The sequence below is a fragment of the Natrix helvetica genome (genome assembly GCF_964273705.1).
Source record: "Natrix helvetica genome assembly, chromosome: 1".
NCBI classification, from domain to species: Eukaryota; Metazoa; Chordata; class Lepidosauria; order Squamata; family Natricidae; genus Natrix; species Natrix helvetica.
The window spans coordinates 253,491,711-253,510,078 of NC_138548.1; the positions used below are offsets into that span (position 1 = coordinate 253,491,711).

At 38.4% G+C, this 18,368-nt stretch overlaps 1 protein-coding gene across 1 annotated transcript; it reads left to right on the top strand.

Annotated features, from left to right (window-relative positions):
* Positions 1–585: 585 nt before the first annotated feature.
* On the top strand, positions 586–15,097 carry TRIM16 (tripartite motif containing 16). Its single transcript, XM_081938264.1, has 6 exons — positions 586–1,207; positions 5,977–6,072; positions 11,717–11,950; positions 12,536–12,707; positions 12,857–12,952; positions 14,423–15,097. The coding sequence occupies exons 1-6, from the start codon at positions 641–643 to the stop codon at positions 15,037–15,039; spliced, it is 1,782 nt and encodes a 593-aa protein (XP_081794390.1). The 5' UTR covers positions 586–640; the 3' UTR covers positions 15,040–15,097.
* The last annotated feature ends 3,271 nt before the right edge of the window (positions 15,098–18,368 follow it).

Consider the following 18,368-nt stretch of genomic DNA (forward strand, 5'->3'; position numbering starts at 1 on the left):
TGAATATATTTCCTGATTCTTCTTTCACCCCTCTATCCTTTAAGAATATGGGTATTAGATTGTAAGTCTGTCAACCACCATTTGTGTGTGTATGTGTATATATATTATGCACAATATTTTCCAAGTCCAAGTTATGGCAATTATGGAAATAGGTAGTGATGGCCCCAGGCTACACTGAGCCCTCAGCCTGTTCTTATGATGGTCCCAGAGGTTGCTGGTGTCTTCTAAAAAAATTCATGAGAGAAACAAATATATCAACATTGCCTAAAATGAAATTATGACAGGACACACACACATTCACATTCTACATGATTCATACATTTCCTGGATGTATGTCATAACATAGATACATAAAAGCAAGCTTTGGCTGGTTAATAACACTAACAGAAAAGAGGTTGAATATATGCCAACTGCTTATATCACCTGATCCCCTGTTGCGTAATTTCAGACCATGCGTTCTAGGAGATGGAAAGAAAGAGTTAATGCCCTAAAGCACACAGTCACTCAGGAACATTCAGGCATGACTAGTTTTTTTTTTTTTATTTCTTTCTACGGTGCAGTTATACAACAAGCACCTTAGATAGTAGAGCTATTGTTAGTATTGCAGGAGCGGTTCTGTTCAGGAAATAGTAGACAGGTAATGGCTGCCTCCGATTCAAGTTGCCATGAAGAGCTGGCTGAAGACCTGGCAGTTCAGGACCCTGTAGTAAATGGCTCACCAATCTGTAAAGAAACATGTGGGAGTAAAGAATTGAAAAATGAAGGAACACCTCTTATGGAACTTGAAAGCAAAGACCCATGCCACAGTGAGCCAAGCCTGGGAGAACACCTGTCTGAAAACGAGTCAGCCAAGGATCACTCACCCAGTATCTTGACAGAAATTCACCCAGAAGAAGAGCAAAAAGAGGAAGAAGTGCTTTGTGATTTCTGCCTAACAGAGAAGGTGCAGGCAGTAAAATCCTGCTTGACCTGCATGGTAAATTACTGCCAGGATCACTTGAGGCCACACCTTGAGAATGTCAAACTACAGAACCATAAGCTTATGGATCCACTAAAGGACATTGACATACAGAGCTGCAAGACCCACAAAAGGCATCTCAGCTGGTTCTGCCACAATGACCTACTCTGTATCTGTGAGGAGTGTCTTTCTGATGGACATCAAAACCACCAAGCTGTAATCTGTGGGGTAGCCAGGAAAGAAAAAGAGGTAACAATTGCATATAAGTTTATTGTTAATATGGTGTGTGGGAGAATTGTCACAGCCTGCTCACTGGTTGGAAATAAGAGGTCAGAGAGCTCTTACTTTCACATCTAGCCTTTCGTAAGGTCATCTGAATGAACATTAGGAACTAGGTCACAATGCATTTCCCTATTGTTTCTTGGGCTGTGGCTTAGCAGAACATGTGATTCTAAGTACTGATTTATTCATTTTATGCAGCTTTATGTATAAATCCTACCTCTGTGGCTTATTCCATGAATCATGCTTTAGCATGCACTTAGGCTTGTTCCTAAATGAACACAAGAGAACTGTGTTATACTGGGATTTCATGAATTTGCAAGTGGGGTATTATGAAATAAAAGCTTCCTAGCGAAAGAAGATTGGGGGTTTTCAATAGGGAGAAATCCTGATGAGCAAAAGGACTTTCCTACTTTCTATGAGAAACTGACTGTCATGCCAAGCATGACATCTGGTATATCCAGACTACTTGTGAAACACCTGGATTTTGCTTAGTTTCTACTGACTAAGACAATTGGCATTTGGCTGATTCTCAGGCACAATGGAGGAATTCTATGATACTTCTTGGGACTAATACTAAAGATTACAGCCAATTTTATTGGAGGAGAACACTGGAATTATATCCATATGTGGTGGTTCTTGCTCTATCATAAATTCTTCCTTTGTACAGAAAAGCTAAAAATACCCTCAAAAATTATCAACTGGGCACAGCTTTTGGTGACTTCAGAGATACAATCATGCAATTTTCCTGGCAATGATATGGGAGTGGTTTGTTATAGCTGATCCCTTGGTTTAGTTTTCCCTAGCTGAGATTCCTGATCCTGCTTACTTTCCAAACTAGGGAAGTTCAGGTCATTTCCCTTTTTGAAAGGCTATCACCTGGCTATGCGTTTCAACTGAGTGCACATTAACAAACCTTTGCATCTTTGCATCACTGCAAAAGCAAACAGAGAACAAATTTCTTCACTGTCTTGCAAATATGGAGTTTGAAATAATTTCTCTCTGAGGTATTTTTTTTTCTATGTTTGCTTGAACTTGCACAGTTCTGAACAAACAAGCAGGTATCACGTCTCTTTCTCTTATAGGGTGTTCCTTTCTATGTCCCAGTTTCCATAGTGAAACATTTCATGCCTGAAGCATAGATAAGATGAAAACCGTTTCAAATGGTTATGAATCATATCTTAGGTGGCGAAATCAGGCATTTATAGCTGTCATAAATAAATGCTTTTTGTTGGTATAAACCTTTTACTACCTTTTCTGTTAATCTTCCTGTTCTGAAGGATAAAATTATTAGTAGCAGTTATTTTATACTAAACCGAGTTGTGTGACTAACTAAACACTGTTGTTCCTCCACTTTATGCCTTTATCTCTCTTCTTTGCTGTCTTTCACGTGAAGGGAGTAAAACCTGACAGGAAATTGGAATCTCAATCCTGTTTGGGACAGAATTTTGTTTCATTTTGATTATGTTTATTTAATAGTGTAATCTGTTCGAAATATAAAAAATTAAGAGAGATAAATGTAACTTCATTACATTGTGTTGGTTAAAGATGCCACAGAATAACGATCAGTAGGATCTTCAACCTACTATTCCTCTTGGAAGCTTCTTGTGTGCAACTGGAAAGGAGCAGTTACTCATACTTAACATATAAGGCTGAGTGGATCACAGGGAAATCAACTGGAAGAAAAAAAATGGGAGGAATAGACATGAAGAGACTATATGTTAGAGAAGAGAACATATAGACATTACCTTCTAAATCAATCAACAATCAACCAGTTTATTTTTTAACTGGCTTGCAATGATGGTAGTAGGTATGTCTGATGACATTCTCCAGATAAGTAGTTTTTTAAATTGAATTTTGGGGTGTTTAAGAGGCTGGATACCTTAAGCTTTTAAAGGACTTAAAACAAATTTGTTCATCCATTAACTTTTTGAATGGGAAAATTCCTGTAATAACATTTATTAATACAGGATTTTGGGATGGCAATGCCTTCATTTATCTATTTTTCTAAAACATTGATCTGGAATTTGTGTATCATAAATGTGATACTGAGAGCAAAGAGATCAATATCCCTTCTTTTTCTTTTATCATTCAACAAATAAAATGTTTTCTGTAGAAAAGTTATTCCCCAATTGCTATATGGAATGAATATATGGGGAATGTAAAACTGGACATCTTGCAAATGGGATAATAATCAATGTAAAAAAACTCTTTTGTCTTTTCCCTTGATAATCTTCATGCCTTATTGAAAATGGAAGAAAGCTAACTTGATCATCATAAAAGGGAGTGATTAAAAACCATTTTTCTCTTCTTTCTAGGGTTTGTCAATACTTTAGATTTTCCTTTGGTTACTGTTTCGGGAAATGTTTTGAAGCAGAAGGAGTCCAGTCTTGTTTATGGCATTTTAACTATTTCAATTTATTTGTGCTTCTATATTACTAACTATATTACCTATTTATGAAACGTGTATAATTCCAAGTTCTAAGGGCAAACTATAGAATTTAGTTATCATCAACAGACAATTTTAAGGACTGGAACGCAGACTTTACTTCAGATTATCCTGCATGGTTTGGTCTGATTAAATTGCACAGAGAAATATTTGTCCTCCTTTTCAATTAGCTACGTAAATATAAAATAACAAAAAGAAAATTACACTAAATTATAAAAGGAGGAAAAAAAACCTGAAAAAGGACACAAAATGGAATATTTGAAACATATATTTATTAATAAATTGAACTGTGATTCATTACATTCATGGTTGATGCATGTTAATCAATTCTGCAAGCCACTAAATAGTTGGAGTCATAAGTTTGTGTTTCCAATGTTGAACAATACATCTTTTGATTATGTGTTCATTTTCTCTGTCCAGAAGTCACCTCCCAAGATAAATCTCAAGATTGAGTTAATACATGTAATTGCTTCTTACCGAATGGAACAATATATTTCAATCAAGCATTCGTTTCACTGCGTCTCCAAAATCATAAATCATTATGATCGTTTTTGCAATACTGTTTCTTATTTAAAAAGAAGTGATTTGAAAATCTGCTGAAATGTTGGATATTTTTTTTAAAAAATGTCTCTTTTATTCATTTAAGTAAAATGTACAAACAAAAAAGGGAAAAAAAGAAAAAAGAATACTTAAAGAAATTGAGAAAAAAAATTAAAGGCAACAAAAATGAATAAAAGGGGCATTCTGGGGCTCATTCTCTATTTCATCCCCTATTAATCCTCTTCCAGACTCTAATTACTGCTTGGATACTTTTCATAGTTTACTTTGGATATTATTACTCATTTCTCTTTGGGCCATAGGGATCTCTAATTATCTCTGTGTTTCAATTCCCAGCTTTAAGGCAAGAGCTTACAGAACTCACTTTCTAGTTTATGCCATTTATGTGTCTGGATAAAATAGGGGTGTCAAACTCAAGGCCCGGGGGCCGGATCTGGCCTGCAGGGTGCTTAGATCTGACCCATGGGGCAGCCCTGGAAAGAGCAAAGGACTAGCCCGCAATGCAGTGGTGGGTTCTGGATCCCATTGCAACCAGTATGGTGCAAAGGGGCTGGGTGTCCACCACATGAATGTGCGCATGCATACTTACCACCTGCAACATCTCTATGATGCTCCAGCTGTTCGGCGGAGTGTAGTGCAGGTACCATATGCTCCGTGCGTGGAAGCCCCGAATAGCTCAAATGCAGGTAAGGAGCGTGGGCCCTCTGGAGCACCATAACAGAATGGTCTGGTGCTCCCAGCAGGCACCGGTATTCCCGTATCCGGGCATACCAGTTGTATCCCACCACTGCTGCAATGCCTCTGCCAGAGAAAATGGTGCTCGGGCCATCACTGGGATCTCCGACACGAGTGATGTTGAGCTGTCCATGCCCACCCTGGCCCCCCAAGGTCAAACATAATCCTGATGCAGCCCTCAATGAAATTGAGTTTGATACCACTGGGATAGAGGATATCAGAAAGTGCCAATGACTTTATGATTCTGTGGTACATCTATGTGTACATACAGCATTTAAAAGTTATTTTTACTTTCATTGAAACAGCAAAGCTGTAATTTATATCGAGTGCTTCTTTTAGCAGCCATAGAACATTTTGGTAATTCAGCAAGTAGTAACATATGCAGTTGCAATAAGAAAATTTAGTACAAAAAGAATGTCAGCTAGAATACTTGCTTGCAAAGGATATGAATTGTTTTAATATAAAATTGGTTGCAGTGGCTTATTTTTCCGCCTACTGTTGATGGTTTAGTTTTAAGTCACCCATTTATGTTAGTTCCTGTTGTCTAATTGCTGGTTTGGATGACAATCCTTTGATTTTTGACAAGTGCTTCATGGTATTGATCAAATAATATGTTTGCAATAATATGTTAATGAAATATGATAATCCAGTAGCAAGGTTTTATAAGGGAGTATCATCAAATTGTAAGGTTTGAATTGTATCAAATTAATTCTAATTAAATTACTTTATACTCCACCTCAATTCTACTGGATTCTGGACAGTTTTTAAGGAAGTACAACCTCATTCAGAATGACTAGCATGGATTACTTTTCTTACAGACCAACCACACCCCAATCTTATCTACATCAAGTGTTGGTTCATTACCCATCACTTTACCTAACTTGTCCGGCACCATACAGAAGCAGTTTTCATTCTGAATGTTAATGAACAAAAATGAACTCATTAATGAATTTTAACAGCTGTTGTGTGTCTTCTCTCCTGGTTTATCTGTCAACAGTGTGAACTTCTTCTTCATCAAGAAGAATATGATTGGAAACTGAAGTCAGCTGAAAATGCAATTGTTAAATTGGAGAAGAACTCGGAGTCTATAGTGGTAAGAATTAAAACAGAGCGTCTCTGTTCATTAGAGATTCAGCCCTTGGCAATGATAGAAGTGACGTGTGTGCTTTAAAAAGTCTTCCAATACTCATTGCTTGACAAAATATATGCTTGCAGACGGGTGGTTTCTTAATAGACCCAGTTGCTCCACAAATAGGTTGGATATGAACTAGTTTGAAAATTATAGTTGCTGCACCAGAGATTTAGGATAGCCATTCCCTAGAATCTTCCAGGAAATATCCATTAGGGCAGTGGTGGGATTCAATTTTTTTTACTTCTGGTTCTGTGGGTGTGGCTTTGTGGTAGGGGAAGGTTACTACAAAATCCCCATTCCCTCCCCACCCCAGCTCTGTTCTCCTGTTCAGGGTAACAAAAGAAGATCACTGACATTTTAGAGTTGTATATAGCTACTAACAAAGAAAGCCAACACTATTTAAAGATCAGCATTTAAATTGATTAAACATACTGTCTGAATTATCTGAATTAATTCTTAAAGATTAGCAATTCCTCAAACCTTTAAGTGGGTAGTAAAAATAGTGAATATAAACTTTGGGTAAGTTTTCTTTTAGAGGGGGGATTGTTAAACCATTTAAAGATTTCATCTAGTCATCCTTAGTTTTTTTTACATAGATTCTCTTTGGACTGTTTCTTTTTTTTATATAAAGTTTTTTTATTTTTAAACAAACATAAAACAAACAAACATAAACACACACAAAGTATAAAAACCCTCCTCCAATTAACTTACAGTGTGTCGATTGGTTACAAAACTGTTGTGCTTCCTCACAACAGCCTTCACTTGCAATTTACATAAAGTTTCATATCATCAATCTAATATATATGTATACAATTATTATGATTATTAAACATTCATTTGACTATAGCTTTACTTTATGTAAAGTATTCTAAATTTAAAATAAATTTATTATTAATTATGGCATTTCATTTCATCATCCTGACATCATCCGATCGTATTACATCTTTATATTCTATTCTATATAGAGTTGTTTATCTTTTATAACAAAGCTTTTCAGCATCCTCTCCATAGTCCTCACTTAAAATTTGTGTAAAAATTCAGATTATCAATCATATATATATATATATGCATTATTATCATTATTAATCATTTATTTAACTATAATTATCGTTACCTTTTTATACATAATACTCTAAATTTTATGTAAGTTTGACTTAATTTTTTATTATAACATTTCATTTCATCATCCTGTGTCTTTGGACTGTTTCTTGTTAAACTAATTTAAGAGTGACCAATGAATTCATTATCAACTTCTGGAAAGATCTTTAAGGTTCAGAACTCTCTGGCTACTTGGCGGTATTTGAAGGATTTAAAAATATTTATTTACGCATTCGGCCAGAGAGACATCAGTGCAAAATACCAGGGATATGTCTTAGATTGTACTAAATCCCAAAATGAATTGTGTGATTTCAATTCTCCATGCCAAACTAAGGTTCTCTCCAGAGGTGGTTATTCAGCAGGTTCTGACCAGTTCTGCAGAACTGGTAACAGAAATTTTGAGAAGTCTGGAGAACCGGTAAATACCACCTCTGACTGGACCCGCCCCCATCTACTCTCTGCCTCCCGAGTCCCAGCTGATTAGGAGGAAATGGGGATTTTTCAGTAAGCTTCCCCTGGAGTGGGGAGGAAATGGAGATTTTACAGTATCCGTCCCCTGCCAGGCCCACCAAGCCATGCCACACCCACCAAGTCACACCCACAGAACCAGCAGTAAAAAAAATTGAATCCCACCACTGGTTCTCTCCTTTTTGTGAACAAAAATGAATCAAGACTTCTATGAAATCTTGCAAGCAGCTAAACACTTCTGAAGGCTGCAGATAATGACTAAATTTTTTAATCTTGTAATCCAATAGTTATATCATTATAGACTGTTAAACATCCCATAATGTTGTAGTTAATACATAGCATTGCATGTGCAATGACAATAAGTAATCATGTACATGTTGTGCCAAATTATAAACAAATCACATTACAGCTAAGCGTGCTATATGAACCAAGCTAACAGGCTGGAAAAAACACTATTTTGATTTTCTCCATATACAAAGTGCCAGGAAAGAAGGTAGGGGTTAGATGAAGAGACAGTGGGTGATGAACAGATTTATCTTTCATTTGCAGTGTTATTCATTAATATAAGGTTATTTATAGGTTTCCCCAGGGACTCTCAAAGTCACAGTATTTTGCGCAAAGGAAACTGATTTATATGTCATTCTTTTCTCTGTGCTCTTTCGTAATGCAAGTTTTCATATTTTAAAAACTTGTATTTAGTTTTTCTGGAAGGAACATTTAAGGCTAGTTTCATACTTTACCTTCTAAAGTCAACATTAATAACATTTAACACAAGGATTTTATAGTTACCCTTGCATTACTTTACAATAGTCATCTGTACAATATCTTCAGTTTTTACTGGAATTTCTCATTAAATTCCTCCACATGAGGTGAGGAATGAGTGAACCTTTCACCTCCAAATCTATAAAGACTCCTCTCGAGCAATGTTGATGTTTATGCAGTTTGGTAAGGTTTATCTCACAGGTTGCACAATCCTTCCTGCAGTCATCATCTAATGTCACCTAACAGTAACGAAAAGCAGAAAATATATAGCAGCTTTTTTTTTTTTTGAAAAAAGAAATCAGCATTTGAGGAAATATTGTCTTCCTTCAGAATCATTTACTGAGCCTGCAGGTTAGTCCTAATCTTCTAAAAAGGAAAACACAATAGCAACTTTTGGGGATTTCCAGGGTTAGCCAATCGCAAGTACCAAACTTCAGTTTTCTAAAATCTGAACCAAATATCCTATTCTATTATTATTTGTGAGACATTTAACAGCAAAGCTGGGCCCAATAGGTGAAGAGCTGAAGTTTCCCCCTTCCGAAGACTCTTTGGGCCTACACATCCTAACCACCCTTCCTGCCATGATATAGTTGCTTGGTAGTTGCAGTGGTAAACATTGGTGTTCCAAGGAATGCTTTTATTTTCCATCTTCCCTCATATTTCCATGTATGAAAAATAGGGTTGCTAAATCCTGTGTGCCTGTCAGGCAAACATAAAGGGGAAAAATGATAAAAATATAAATGATGAAAATACATTTCACAGTGTCCTTTCCAGGCTCTAGAATTTTGAGGTATGTAAGTAGAGAAACCAGTCTATCCCGTCTATAAAATTTTTATATATGTATGCAGGTATGTGTGTCTATAAAAACTTTTTACCTGTTTCTTAGAGATAAATTAACAAATATTTCCTGCTTGCTTCCTTCATCTACCGGATTTTTCCAGATGCCAACCTTTAACCACATGCAATCCTTTTTGCTTCCTTTTCCTAGACCTAGGACATAACTTTTGTCTTTGATTTTTAAAAGCAGAATCTTTTCTTCTACAGAAGAGAACAAACTGGCAGGATATCTTTTTTGCTAAGCACTAATATAAGCATCCATCCTCAGGAAGGTGCTGCTTGGGCCAGAATGAGGTATACTAGGGAAATGTGGAATTTATATGACATGCTGCTAATAGTCTGGAGTAATGTAGGAGAATTTAATGAAGGAGAAGTCTAACTAGGAAAATAAAGAGGCTGTTTGCCACTAGAAGTTTGGATGGAACAATTCTAATCAGACTAAATTTTCCATTGATTGACTTCTTTTGAATAACACTCCATCTTCTAAATTGGATGAAAAACTGGGAAGCCATGTTCAGTTGTTTTGCTGTATACACTAAGAATATACTAAGAATACACTAAGACAGACGCTTGCCACCACACACATCCAGACACAATGAGCAATGTTATGTATGAAGTACAATGCAATCAGACATGTGCAGATCTGTGCATTGGAGAAGCAAAGCAACCACTTCATAAATGCATAGTACAACATACAAGAGGAGAACAAACTCAACAGGACAAGATTCAGCAGTCCATCTACATTTGAAAAACCAAGATCACTCTTTTGAAGTCCACATTCTGGACAGAGAGGATCACTGGTTTGAAAGAGAGGTAAAGGAATCCATCTGCGTTAAAACCGAACAACCCTCTCTCAACAGAGACACCACCTACCCCTCTTTACAACACAGTCCTTTCAGCAGTTCCAAGAAGGTTACACACCCAAGGTTGCACTCTGCTTCAGATGACCCCGAGGGTACAGAAAAACCCCTAAGTGGCCTCAATGACTCTCAGAGAGCTAATGACCAACCTTCAAAGTGCTAACAACTAGATGGCTGCAAGGAATATAAATCCTTCCATTCCTCACAATTCAGTCAGAACCGAAAAATTGACAGAACTCCTTCTTGGATGAGAAGTGAAACATCTTCAAAAAAAAAAAAAAAACATCACAGAAAGCCCAGTTGCCTTTTGAAATAGCACCTGTAAAATATATTAGACATCCTGGATCTGGCTTTAGGTTTGCTTGATTCACATTCATTTAGAACAGAAAGGAACACCAGCAACTGGTTAATAAGTAGCAACAATTGTGTGATAATTGGTGTTGTGGCTATTGAACATTTTACAATATCTCCATTTCTCTTCAGTTTTGATTTTGTATATGAATGTGTATATGATCAAATCCTTCATGCCTTTTGGTTGTAGATCAAGCTTACCAAATGATATCACAAAGATAGCAAACAAATTAGAGTTCTTTTTTTTTATTAAACAAAATTTTATTGGTTTTTAAAACAAAATATTCAAGGAAAGGGGTAATGGATGAAGTACAAATTTTGACAGTTACATTATGCAGGAAATGGCCCTCCCCCCCATTCTCATAACTTTCATTTACTAATACATTAGTTTGTTATTACTTAGTACTATTTTGTCAGCATGTAAACTTTCATCTTAAAATAGTTTCAATCATTTTATATCACACAGATTTTCAAGTTCATTTTTGTGATCTGAGTTTTCTCAATACAAACAAATTAGAGTTCAAAGACTGAATTCCTTGCTACTTTCTGGGATGCTGGAGACTATCAGGAGTCAGGGTTTCAGGGAGGCAAGTCTTCCCCATTATTTCCCCACCTCTTGCGCTTTTCAGTTCACTGAATAAGCTTCTTTCTTTAATGCAAAGATCATCGAGAGTGATTGCTCTATGTTTTCTACTGCAGAGTAAAAGACAATTTATTCTTCCTGCAAAATGGAGGGTGGGATTACTTTTTAATTTAAAAGAACTACTAAGAAACTTTAATTTGGCAGACACGATGGAGAACATCCAGAGGTGGTTATTATAGCCACAGGCTGAAAGTTCTCTATGCTTGCCACAGCAAGTTAGCATTTGATGTGTTATTCTTTATAATAACCCCAAACACAAGATACTATTAGAATAATAATAGTTTTCTTTCTAATTTGGTGGGATGTTACAAGTGAATTGACATACTGTAATGATGGCATGCATAATAGTAAGTTAATACTTGGGAAATAGCTGCTGTGTTTACATAGAATAATTTATTCTTGAATGTGGCTCATTTTTTATTCCTGTCAGCCTTTCTTATGCATCTAAGGAACATTTTGAGTGGAACATGACTGGAAGGACTGCATGGTTATGGGTGCAGCTGTACGGTTTACTGCATGGTCAATTTAAAATGTCAAACAGATCAGCTTTAAGGCTTTGCAACAATGGTGGCTTCTGTTCTCGCAGAATTCAGTATCTGAAGTGAAACTCTTGGTGGAAGAGAAGTTTGAGGAGCTTCTCCAAGCTGTCAAGGCAACCCATGCCATTGTGCTCACTTTTCTGGAGGAGAAAGAGCGTGCTGCAGTTAATCATGCAAATGGAATGAAGATCTACCTTCAGAGCCAACAAGTGACAATGGAGGAATGTAGGAAAAGACTGGAGAAGATGGCCACTCACACTAATGACATCATCTTCCTAAAGGTACCTTAAATAATGATAGTAAAAATATTGAGATCACCCTTCAATGACTGTTTGCCTTTCTTGAATATTTTGGGTTTCAACTGTTAAAGTTCGCTCACTGAAAGTTATGGGAGTTGAAACCCAGTGCATCTGATTTGTACATCATTTGGAAAGGTTGTTTTGGATTAATTTTTTTTTTTGCCTTTTCACTAAATATCCTCTTATTGGTCTGTTATTCACGTTCACATAAAACACAGCTGCTGCTCTGGATCTATAACTGGCCAACGTCAATTGCACGGTCTTAAGAGAAAGCAGAGAATACTAGTGTGTGTGTTTGAGTGAGCAACAAATCCTATGATTTTTTTTTAAAAAAATTCCCACCGTTCAGCTTAATACTTTTCTGCAGGGTGTGGATAGGAGAGTAGAAGAGTGGTGCAACATGCTGTGATGTCATGAACCAAACCTATTGATTTGAATATTTTCATCTCATGTTGAAATGCAAATGTGAAAGGAAGTTACATCATGATAACACAATGTACAGGGTTCTAGCCCTTCTTCCCAGTCACTGTCCATACAGTGTTCTTCTGTATATCTGTGCACATTTAGGAATACTGTGAATTCAAGAAGCATCTGGGAGATGAGACATTGCCCAGTGTGTATATTGGCCTGAAAGACAAATTATCAGGAATCCGAAAGGTGATCTCTGAATCCACTGAACAGCTTTTACAATTACTACACAATTCCTACAAAGAAAAATTGCAGGGGTTTGCCGATGATGGTGAGTACCCATTCCTCTTTAATTTACATGTTTATTCGTTTTGATCAGTTTTAAGGCTGCTTACTTACCAACAGTTCTGATACTGAACATTCATTAATTCTTAGTCATACAAAAAAAAAAAACCCATTTCCTTCCTTCCATCTATATAGAAGATGCTGGGATAAAAACAACAGTGGCTGCAATTGTCCCATCCAAATATCGCCTGTCAGCTCCAGAACCTCAAAGTAGGAATGACTTCTTAAAGTGTAAGTTATTGTCCAATTTTCAGTGCAAAATTTGAAAGAATTAAGAAAGACTTGGAGAATCAGACTAACAACATTGGCTTATCTGAAGATGTCTGGGGGGAACTGACAAATAGGAGATATGTGCAATTATGACCTCTCGGGAAATTCAGGAGACACTGAACATAATATATGGTGTTTATAAGAGCAGCCACTGATTCATTCTGATCAATTCTATCTTATGTTTTATTTACTGCTATCATTTATTGTTATGTTACCTCACTTTGATATATCAAACATAATCATTATAATAAGCAGTAAACACAAGCTAATAAGGTTGTGTGAAGCATTTGAAAGGAATATTTCTCAAAGTACCGTATTTTTCAGACCATAAGACGCACCTAGGTTTGGGAAGGAAAACAAGAAAATAAAAATCTGCCTCTTCCTCTGCCTCCTAGCAATTTGCCTCCTTGCAGCAAACAGCCTGGTCAGCTTCAGCACAGCCTGATTAGCACGAGCAGCTGATTGGCAGTTGGATAGGCCTCCCGGAATACCTCTAATCAGCTGTTCCAGGCTGCAGGGATCACCGCTGGCCATCGCCATCATCACTGCCCATTGCTGCTGCCACCTATTGCCACCTCTAAGTGCCCCGTTTTTGGCCTCCGCCTGTCCCGTTTTTGGCCTGTTCCAGGTGGGAACAGCTGATTGGTGGTATTCTGGGAGGCAGATCCAACTGCCAATCAGCTGCTTCTGCTAAATCAGGCTGTGTTGAAGCTGACCAGGCTGTTTGCCTGGTGCGTGCACAGTGAACTGGTTGTTAAACTGGTAGGATCCCACCCCTGAATTCTATTAAGACTATATTGAATTCTCCTCAATGTGTGGCTCAGGGGGTTAGTTTTATAAATGCATTTGTTAGAATCAGTATTAGAACAAAAATCCTAGGAAAATATTTTGGAGGAAAGAACATTTTCCTTTGCTTTTTAAAATGGTTAATAAAATTATGTCAAGAACGTTTTAAAAAACTAAATAAATATTAATTTCACATTAGTGATCTGTCATTAATCTAGTATTAGTTATTGACTATTGCTTTTTCCAGTACTGAAATATATTACTTAAGCAAGCAATTCATTTATTCCAAGCAAGCATGCAATAATCATAGTGATTTTACTTATCAATCCAAGCTGTTGTTTAAGTCTCCACCGCTATCCAATATATGAATGAGCACCAGTTGAAAAATCTACTAACCATCATGTGTATTTTAATATTTTTAGCCAGCAGACATAGCATAGAGTAGCTACAAACTAAATATTGTCTGAGAAAGGTTAAAAAAAAGTGAGATTCTTCCAAGTTCTATACATTGTAGACAAAATATATCCTGGCTTTACTCTTGTTATAAAATCTAATTAGGTCTTTTAGGTGCAGTATTCTATCATATTTAGTGCTCAATTAATTATTTCTAGCTTTTAAAAAATGTATTTTTTTTTTTGTGTGCAGATGCTTGCCTGTTAACATTTGACCCAGTTACTGCTCATCGCTATTTGAGGCTTTTGGATGATAACCACAAGATTTCCAACACCACGCCCTGGGAGCACCCATACCCAGATCACCCAGAAAGATTTGCACACTGGCGCCAAGTCTTGTCCAATCAAAGCTTATATATGGGTCGTTATTACTTTGAAGTCGAGATATTTGGAGCTGGTATTTACATTGGCATGACAAATAAGAGCATTGACAGGAAAGGTTCAGAGAGCAACAGTTGCATCTCAGGGAACAACTTCTCCTGGTGTATTAAATGGAACGGCAAGGATTTCTCAGCTTGGCACATTGATGTGGAGACACCTTTGAAATCTCAGGAATTCAGCAGAATAGGGGTCTACCTAGATTACCCCAGAGAGACACTCTCCTTTTATGGCATCACTACTGACTCCATGACTGTCTTGCATACTTTTGAATGCAAGTTTAATGAGCCTTTATATCCAGCCTTCTGGCTATCAAAGAAGGAAAATAGCATCCAGATTGTTAAGTTGCGAGAAGAAGCTCAGCAGAATCCAGAAGCTTCTCTTCCTTCCACAGGAGAATCGGCTTCCAGTAGTTTAGAGACACATGATTAAAGCAATATACAGTTGAAACTGTTAACTCAGAACCGAGTCATTATCTTTGATATTCAATCTAGGCCAGGGGTGTCCAAACTTGGGAACTTTAAGACTTGTGGACTTCAACTCCCAGAATTCTGGGAGTTGAAGTCCACAAGTCTTAAAGTTCCCAAGTTTGGACACCCCTGATCTAGGCAATACTGATCAATTGTGGACTCTTTGTAGAAGAATCTACATCTATTGAAAAATTGTGTCTTATATACTTCAGGTTACTTACTACCTCTGCGAATATTACCTCTCACGGAGAGAGAAAACATTAAATTATAAACATCTTCCATCAGAGTTGGCATTCAGTAGGTTCTGACCAGTTCTGGAGAACCGGTAGCAGAACTTTTGAGTAGTTCAGTGAACTGGTAAATACCACCTCTGACTGGACCACCCCATCTATTCTCTGCCTCCTGACTCCTAGCTGATCATGAGGAAATGGGGATTTTGTAGTAACCTTCCCCTGGAGTGGGGTGGGAATGGAGATGTTACAGTATTTTCCCCCTGCCATGCCTACTAAGCCATGCCATGCCCACCAAGCCATGCTCACAGAACCGATAGTAAGATTTTTTGAATCCCACCACTGATCCTCCTGTTTTTAAATGAAAGTATTGAAAATACTTATTTGCAAAACCAACTTCTTTTTGATTGTAAACTTCTAACAGGTGCATTCAAAATAAAAACCAAATGATTGTTAGCATAACTGCTATGTATTGAAAAAAATACAATATGACCTTTGGAACAGGTTAGAACAGTGGTTCCCAAAGTGGGCGGTACCGCCCTCTGGGGGGCAGTGAGATGACTTAGGGGGGCGGTAAGAGGCAAGGGGGTGGCAGGGGGGAGCTAAGAGGCAAGGGGGGTGGCAAGGGGGAGCTAAGAGGGCGAGGGAAAAAAGATTGTGTTGGCTGCAGAGGGCGTCACCACCACCACAATCACCGCCTTCCTCCCAGGAGAGGGGCACGCGCCGCTTCAATTGCCCACCCCCCAAGTTGGCATGTGGAAAGTAAACACCGCGCAGGAGAGGAGAGCCAGCCTGGAGTCGGTAATCAGTTCTAGGTCCACAAGGCAGAAAGTAGCTGAGAGAAGGGGTGTGGGGGTTGGGTGAAGGCATGGGATGGGCTCCCAGCAGCGGCTGCTCGGATTTGCTATTTGAGAGAGAGAGAGAGAGAGAGAGAGAGGGAGAGAGAGAGAGAAAGTGCGAGCATGTGTATCCCCCCTTCCTTGGCTCCCGCTTCGTCTCTCCTGCCTCTTCACTTCTCCGTTCGATCATTGGGCGGCAGATCAAAGCGGGAGCCAAGTGGGTCATTCCTTCCAAGAGGCAAGTTCCCATCAAATGACTCACTGCCCTAGATTCGGGGAGACCCTCTGCAGTCCCTCTCGCCTGGCCGGGATGCCAGCGAGAGAGAGTGTTGGGCTGAAGGAGGGAGGGATACACACGCTCTTCCTCTCTTCTCTTTCTGTTTCATCCTCTTTCTCTTTGTCTCTCTTCTTTTTCTCCTTCTTTTCCATTCTTCCTTCACTTTCTCTCCCCCCTTCTCTCACCTCTTTGTCTCTTTCTGTCTCTCTCATCCTCTTTCTCTTTGTTTCCTCTTTCTCTCTCCTTCTTTTCAATTCTTATGTCACTTTCTCTTTCTTCCTTCTCTCTCCTCTTTGTCTCTTTCTGTCTCTCTCACCCTCTTTCTCTTTGTCTCTCTTTGTCTCTCCTTCTTTCCCACACTTCTGTCACTTTCTCTCTCCTTCTCTGTCTCTTTCTGTCTCTCTTCCCTCTTTTTTCGTTCTCTCTTCCTCTCTCCCACTCTTTTATCACTTTCTCTCTACCGCCCAACTTGTCCCCATACTTATCTTCGACTGATCATGTTTGCAATAATTTACCTTTTCTAAATAGGTGCAGTTCCCTTACTGGATCCCTCGCTCACTCAAACACACACACACACACACACACACACACACACACACACACACACACACTGGTAGCACTGGATCATGTTCAGCAATTTTGTTGAATTAATATTAACTAAAAAGGTTTTCAAATTGGATTTTGAATAAATGTGCAATTGTTACAGTTTTGAATTTTGCTGTTACTATCTTCCTTCTGTCGTGCAAACCGCCCAGTCACATGACCCACCCACCCCCAGCCATGCCCACCAAGCCACCCCACAGAACCGGTAGTAAAAAAAATTGAATTCCACCACTGGGTGGGGGGCTCTGAAGATCAGTTTGTAGCACCAAGGGGGCGGTGGACTGAAAAAGTTTGGGAACCACTGGGTTAGAACATTTAGATACCTTGGGGTGGTTTTCCACTCGCAAGGGACATGGAAGGCACACCTGGATCACACATTGCAAGTAGCCAATAGGTCCTCAAATGCAATTAAACATTTATTTTATACAGGTGGAGGTCAGTTAGTACCTGCTGCCTTAAAACTTTTTGAGGCCAAACCATTGGCACAAATTCTATATGGGGCACAAACAGGAATCCTTGCAAAGAAAGACTTGCTAGAAACCATACAAACCAAATTCCTGTGAGCCATCTTAGCTGCACCCAATGGAACTCCAAATGCCCAGTTAAGAATTGAGGCAGGCATGCCTCAAATTCAGGTAAGAGCCTGGAAGATAATGATCATTCATTGGCTTAAAATGCATTTCTTTCCAGAGGGACTGTCCCCACTAGTGTTGACTGACAATTTCCCCTCCCTCTGGAAACAGGCAATTGATCACAAACTGGGCTCTTATGGGGTCTCACCATTATTCTTAATGTCCCTAGGCTTTGATCAAGCAAAGCAAGTAGTAATTAATAGAATGAAGGACATGGAGTTCCAAGGTTGCCTCTCCACAGTAGGGACAGAATCAAATAGGGTATGTGGGAATCGGCAAGATATCTAAATGACCTGATCTTCCCAAAACAAAGAATAGCTTTCTTCAGAGCGAGATTTAATATTCTTCCTTCAGCACTCCTCCAGGGCAAGTATAAGAGATATAGGTGTATAGCAGAATGGGTTTGTATATGTGGTAAAGGAGAAGTGGAAGATAATTCACATGTTCTATTACTCTGCGAGCTATACAGAGCTTGTAGGTCTGCACATATTCTCCCCTTATTAGAGAGATTGCCAGGGAGGGCAGACATTTTTTATCTAGGCTTTCTCTTCCAGGACACAAACCCGGCAGCCACGTATGCAGTGGCAAAGTTCTGTGCTGCTGCAATGTCCAAAGAAAAAAATTGGCTACAGAAGTATAGTTGTCATCTTGTACCAATTATCTGGACATATCTCTAACAATCTTTGGACCATTGTATTTACTCCTATACT

What these genes read in the sequence shown, in the direction of transcription:
- TRIM16 (XM_081938264.1), top strand. Translation starts at nt 641, where the DNA reads ATGGCTGCCTCCGATTCAAGTTGCCATGAAGAGCTGGCTGAAGACCTG. An exon ending in ATGACATCATCTTCCTAAAG is followed by an intron (nt 11,951 to 12,535) that starts GTACCTTAAATA and finishes GTGCACATTTAG; the next exon opens with GAATACTGTGAATTCAAGAA. An exon ending in TAGGAATGACTTCTTAAAGT is followed by an intron (nt 12,953 to 14,422) that starts GTAAGTTATTGT and finishes TTTTGTGTGCAG; the next exon opens with ATGCTTGCCTGTTAACATTT.